At 64.3% G+C, this 5,891-nt stretch overlaps 1 protein-coding gene across 1 annotated transcript; it reads right to left on the bottom strand.

Moving 5' to 3' along the window:
- Nucleotides 1-1,192: 1,192 nt before the first annotated feature.
- GCC1 (GRIP and coiled-coil domain containing 1) lies at nt 1,193-4,361 on the bottom strand. Its single transcript, XM_060776269.2, has 2 exons — nt 3,269-4,361; nt 1,193-2,610 (listed from the first exon to the last, which is right to left on the bottom strand). Exons 1-2 carry the CDS (start codon nt 4,232-4,234, stop codon nt 1,219-1,221), a joined length of 2,358 nt encoding a protein of 785 aa, XP_060632252.2. The 5' UTR covers nt 4,235-4,361; the 3' UTR covers nt 1,193-1,218.
- Between the last annotated feature and the right edge of the window lie 1,530 nt (nt 4,362-5,891).

The following is a 5,891-nucleotide window of genomic DNA, read 5'->3' as shown; positions in this document are numbered from 1 at the left end:
GGAAGCCTGGCTGCTTTTCTGTTGACCCCCCCCCCCCCACCCACCCACCCACCTTCCTGTCCCCTTCAATGGAGCAGCGGGGGGGGGGGGGGGATGACCAGGCAGCAGGATGCCATTCTGGGCACGCAGCAAGAAAGCAGGGAGCCACCCCGCACTTCCTCAGGAAAGAGGGGGCCACCCCCAAGTCCAACCCCCCCCCCCCCATAGAAAGGGGCCCACGGCTGCTGACTGGGCCTAGAAACCAGGCCTTCTCCCCCCACGTGAAGCCTGAGGGAGGTCACACAGATGAGGCTTGCCTCCCTCCCAACAGCCCCCCCCCCCCCCATCAAGGCATGGAGAGGCATCCCTGGGGAGACCAGAGGGAAGCCATTGCAGTCCAAGGGCCCCAAGAGGGGCATTTGTACATTATTATTGTTATCATTCCAATTGGTGGGGCTGAGTGGCCCCCAAGCCCCCCCCCCCCGGGCCAGGGACTGTCTATGATGTCCAGAGTGAAGGACCCAAAGGAGGCGGGGGTGGGGGGGGCAGTAGATATCAGTCACCTCCACAGAAAAACATACCAACCCCCCCCCCCCCCAGCCAAGCTCCGCCCTCAAGTGCAGGGGGGAAATCTATCGGGTGAAGGCTTGGAGGGGCCCCTTACCTACCGCCACTCCCTTGGAGGGTGAGCTGCATTTGGGGGAGGTGAATGGGAAAGCGGGGGGGGGGGGTTGATTTCCCTCCCTATTGCCTTCCCCTCCTGCCTCCCGGGAGGGGCCACAAGGCCTATTGGCCCACACTGGGAGAGGTCCCTCCCCCTCCTGGCTTCCCTCCTTCAGTTTGCCCCCCTCCCCTCCAAAACACACTCTGGAACACCCCCCCCCCCACACACACACACACACAGCACGTGCCTGAGGGCTCCAAGTGCCAAGTGAGAGGGATTGCCCACCTTCTGCCTTAACCCCCCCCCCCCAAAACCAGGCCGACCACAACACCAGGTGGCTCTGTTCTGAGAAAAGGCTTTGGCAGTGAGTCTTTTATTGGTGAATTGGAGAGTGAAGGGGGGGGGGCACCTTCCACATAATTGTCCTCGCCCCGATTGAGGAACCACCAAAATTATGGAAGCCCAGACCCCCGGCATGATTGGAAACCCAACCACCGCTACCCCCCCCTCCAATTCTGGCCTTTGGGGGGGGGAGTGGGTGGGGTGGGGTGGGATGGGGCGGCCCCTCCCCTCCCTTACCTCTTTCCGGAGGCCCCCCACCACCCCCCGCTGTGCGCGCCCCCGCTGCCGCCCGCCCCTCCCCCGGGGGGCCCCATGACGGCCAGCCTCTCCTCGGGGCTGAAGTGCAGGACGGTCAGGATGGCGCCCAGGGTCTGCTGGCGGCCCAGCCCCTCGGCCAGCGTCAGGAAGCGGAAGAAGACGTTCTTGAGGTACTCCAGGTTGGCGCCCTCCCGGCCCTGCTCGCGGGCGCTCTGCCGCAGCCGCTCCCGCAGGGCCCCCAGCTCCTCCCGGTGCGCCTCCTCCGCCGCCAGGAGCCGCTCCCGCAGCCGCCGCGCCTCCCCCTCCAGCCGCCGCTTCTCCCGCTTCAGCCCCGCCAGCTCCACCGCCCGCCGGGCCAGCTGCTCCGTGTACAGCAGGAAGGGGGGCTCCCCGGGGCCCCCCGAGAGGCGCAGCGCCTGCGTCAGGTCCTCCTGGGGGGCCGAGGGGGCCGGCGGCGGGGCCGGCGGCAGGGAGGGCGAGGGGGGGCGGGGGGGGCCCGGGGGCGGGCCGGCGGCGTAGGGCCAGGCCAGGGCCCGCAGGCGCTCCAGCTCCAGCTCCTTCTCGGCCAGCACGGCCAGGGCGCGCTCCCGCTGCCGGCGCAGCTCCTCCTCCAGCCGCAGGGCCTCCTCGCGGGCCTCCCGCCGGGCGCGCTCCACCTCCTCCCGCTGCCGCTGCTGCCCCCGGGACGCCTCCTGCCGCCGGGCCTCCGCCTGCTCCCGCTGCCGCCGGGCCTGCTCCTCGTGGGACAGCCGCAGGGCCACGTAGGTCTCCTTCAGGGCCGCCAGCTGCGCCCGCGCCTCCGCCAGCTCCCCCTCCCCGCTGCCCCCCTCGCTCCCCCCCCCTGGGGCCGGCTGCCCCCCACCGCCCTTCTGCCCCCCGTGCTGCTGCTTGTAGTGCTCAAACTCCTCCTTGAGCCGCCTCAGCTCCCGCTGGTAGTAGGCGGCCGAGGATACCTTCTCCCCGTCGGCCTCTTCTTCGGGCGGCCCCGCCACCTTGCGCAGGGACCCCTCTTCCTCCCCCTCCTCCCCCTCCCCCTCCCCCTCCCCCTCCCCCAGGTCCCGCTTGGTGGCCGCCCGGAGCAGCGCCCGCAGCTTCTCTATCCTGTCCCGGAGCACGTTGGCGTCCAGGCCGCTCTCCTCCTCCAGGCCGACGTCCGGCGCCGGGCAGCGGCCGGAGGTGGCCAAGGCCAGCGTCTTGTTCTCCAGGTCCAGCTGGGAGAGGCGCTCGCGCAGCCGCTGCATGGCCAGCTGGTCCCTCTGCTTGGCCCTCTCGTAGCTGCCCAGGAGCTCCGAGGCCTCCGAAATCTGCGCCTCCAGGCCGGCCGCGCGGTCCTCCTCCGCACGGACACGCTCCTCCGCGTGGGCCGTCTGGGGGTTGGGGGGGGGGGAGAAGAGGGAGAGGGTCAACATGAAGCTACAGCTGCACTCAAGGAGGATTCATGGCTTCCTTCCACACCTCTGACCCTTTTGGTGGCCCCACCCACCTGGTCAAGAGCTTCTTCCAACTGCACTGCCCAGGGCTGGACACTGGGCGATACACAACTCACAGGCACATCCAACCAGGCCTGTAGCGAGGGGGTGATTGTCAAGCAAATATTGACAATTTATTCACACTGCCATTACTTGCAGCAATAGCCGATGAAGTGTAGCAACCAAGTTGTGTGTGTGTGTGTTGAATGCTCTCATTAAGGAGACCAGACTTGGTGGAGGTGGTTGACAAGGGCGGAGCTGCAGGCTATTGAAGGCTGCTCTGCCCACTGCAGATGTGCTCTTTGCTTCAGCGTGAGATAGGAGGCAGGTTTCAACCTCCCCCCCCAAAAAATTTTTCAACCCTCCCCGAAATTTTCAACCCCCCCCCTGAGATTTTCAACACCCCCCCCCCCCGAAATTTTTTTCTGGCTACGGCCCTGCATCCAACCCCCCCCCCTTCCCGTATGGACAGCCCCAGGTCCTAAAGCAGATGCCCGCAGAGGTGCCCAACCCACTGCCCCCCCTCCCTCCCCCCCCTCGCCCTCGGGGGGCTGACCTTGCGCATCTCCTGCAGCAGCTGGGCCTGGAAGTGGCTGCGGAGGGCGGCGGCCTCGGCCTGCAGGGCCTGCAGCTGGGGGTCGGGGCGGGCGCTCTCCTCCCGCAGGGCCCCCAGCTCCCCCTCCAGCGCCTCCACCTCCCTCTGCAGGCGCCGGGCCCTGCGCTCGGCCTCCTCGGCGTGCTCGGCGGCGCACGCCCTCCCGGCCAGGGCCGCCCGGCTCTCCTCCAGCCCGCGCTCGGCCTCCTGGCGCAGGGCCCGCTCCCCTTGCAGCAGGCGCTGGAGCTCGCGCAGCATGGCGGCGTGGTCGGCCTGCTCCTGGGCCCGGTCGTGCTGCTGCGCCAGGAGCCGCGCCTTGGTCTCCGCCAGCTGCTCCCGGGCCGCCCGGGCCTCCTCCGCCAGCCGCGCCCGCTCCTCCTCGGCCCGGCGCCCGGCCTCCTCCCGCTCCTGCCTCAGCCGCCGCTTGTCCGCCTGGAAGGAGGCCTCCGCCCGGGACTTCTCCTGGGAGACCGTGGCCAGGGAGGCCGTCAGCGTGGACAGCTGGGCCTTCAGCTGCAGCACGCGCCGGCCCCCCTCCCCGGGGGCCTCTCCGCTGCCGCTGCTCCCGCTCTCCTCCTCCGCCCCCACCGCCGTCGATGCCGACAACGCCTCCTCCTCCTCCACCGCGGGCCCCGCACCGTCCTCCTCGCTCTGGCCGGAGCTCCTGTCCTCGCTGGCGTCCAGGCCGAATTCAGAAACTGCCCCCGGCCCGGCGGGCTCTTGGTCGTCCAGCGGCTGGTGGGCCACGGAGAGGACCCTGAGGCTGGCCTCCAGCGCCTCCTTCTCCTTCAGCAGGCCCTTGTAGGCCCGGACCACGTCCTTCAGGCGGGCCTGGTACTGCGCCAGCTGCTCCCGCTGCTGCTCCACCGTCTCCAGGAGGTCCTTCCGGCTGGGCCCCCCGCCAAAGCTCACCCCAAACTTCTCCATGGCCACCGGGGGGGGGGAGGTAGTGGGGGGTGGATGAGCCCCAAAGCAGAGAGAGGGGCCCCTCCCCCAGCTCCCTTTGTCAAGACAGGCGCTTCTGGAGGATGAGGCTGGAAGAAAGAGCCAGGGATTCACAGACTTGTCATCAATAACAGTAAAGCTTGATTTATATCCCGCTTTTCTCCCTCACGGGACCCAAAGCAGCTTACCACATATTAAAATCATGTAAACAACTATCCAAATACATTGATAGTAAGTTTAAAACATCATAAAATAACAACAAAACAACATACTTGAACGGCATCCAATCGTTTGGGCTGATCTTAAAACTGCAGCCAATTCTCTGCTGACCCACGGCATAAACACACAGGACCCTCGTGTCTGCGGGCTCTGAGATCTGCTGGGGAGGCCCTGCTCTCGCTCCCACCTCCGAGGATGAGGGAGAGAGAGGGCCTTCCTTCGTGGTGGTGGGGGCCCCTGGTTTGGAGCGCCCTCCCCAGGGAGATGAGGCAGCCCCCCCCCCCCGCCCTCCTTCCGTGGGGCCCTGTCCTTTTTTGAGAATGCCCGGTCCCTTGTAGTTCTACGCAGTAGTCACCGCACATCCTTGCCCTTGATGCGATGCCCACTCTCCATTGCTGCAGCGTGCACTTATCCCATTGCAGGCCCGTAGCCAGGATTTTGTTTCGGGGGGGCTGAGTTCGGTTTGGGGGGGCTGAGCCTGAGTGAAAGAGGGTCTACCCTAGCAAACCTTTTGCATCGTTACCCCAATACCCCCATCATGCATATGGAATATATTGAGTATAGTGATCAGATCATGATATCAATAAACATAGCAGTTTAAATAATGCACCAGTAAGGCCTTCTCGCGGACCACCATCAGAATTTCGGGGGGGGGGGCTGAACCCCCCCCCCCCCCCCGGCCAGCTACATGCCTGCATTGCACTTGTTCACAGCTAGGCCATGTTTGCAGCAGCACTTTTCTTTTATAGTGTTGTACATTGTGCGTCCTTTTAGGGTTTGTTTTGAGGTCCTTTCTGCCGTTCTGTAAACCGCCCCAGGTGCCTTCGAGGAGATGGGCCGGCATTTGAGAATAACGTTGTTGTTATTATTATTATGTTCTTGGGTTATAAATGTCATTTCCTAATTGGTTCTGCCATAAAAACATGGAAAAGGTTTATCAAACTGCAAAACCTTTGTCCTTGCAGGAGCCACACACTTTCAATGAAGATCTTGCCACTGAGTCTCAGCCCATTGGGCCTCCTTGTTTATGTATGTTAATGGGATGTTGGCCTCAGGCATCAAGAGGAGCCTAGTGCCTAGATCCAGGGAAGTCCTGCTCCCCATGCTCTATTCTGCCTTGGTGAGACCACTTTACCTGGAATCACACTGTGTCCAATTCTGGGCACCACAATTCAAGAGAGATATTGACTCTAAGCTGGAATGTGTCCAGAGGAGGGCGACTAAAATGATCAAGGGTCTGGAGAACAAGCCCTATGAGGAGCGGCTTAAGGAGCTGGGCATGTTTAGCCTGAAGGAGAGAAGGCTGAGAGGGGATATGATGAGGGCCATGTATAAATATGTGAGAGGAAGCCACAGGGGGGAGGAGGGAGCAAGCTTGTTTTCTGCTTCCCTGGAGACTAGGACGCAATGGAACAATGGC

Source organism: Anolis sagrei, chromosome 5 (genome assembly GCF_037176765.1).
Source record: "Anolis sagrei isolate rAnoSag1 chromosome 5, rAnoSag1.mat, whole genome shotgun sequence".
Taxonomy (NCBI): Eukaryota; Metazoa; Chordata; class Lepidosauria; order Squamata; family Dactyloidae; genus Anolis; species Anolis sagrei.
This window is presented reverse-complemented; position numbering and strand designations above follow the sequence as displayed.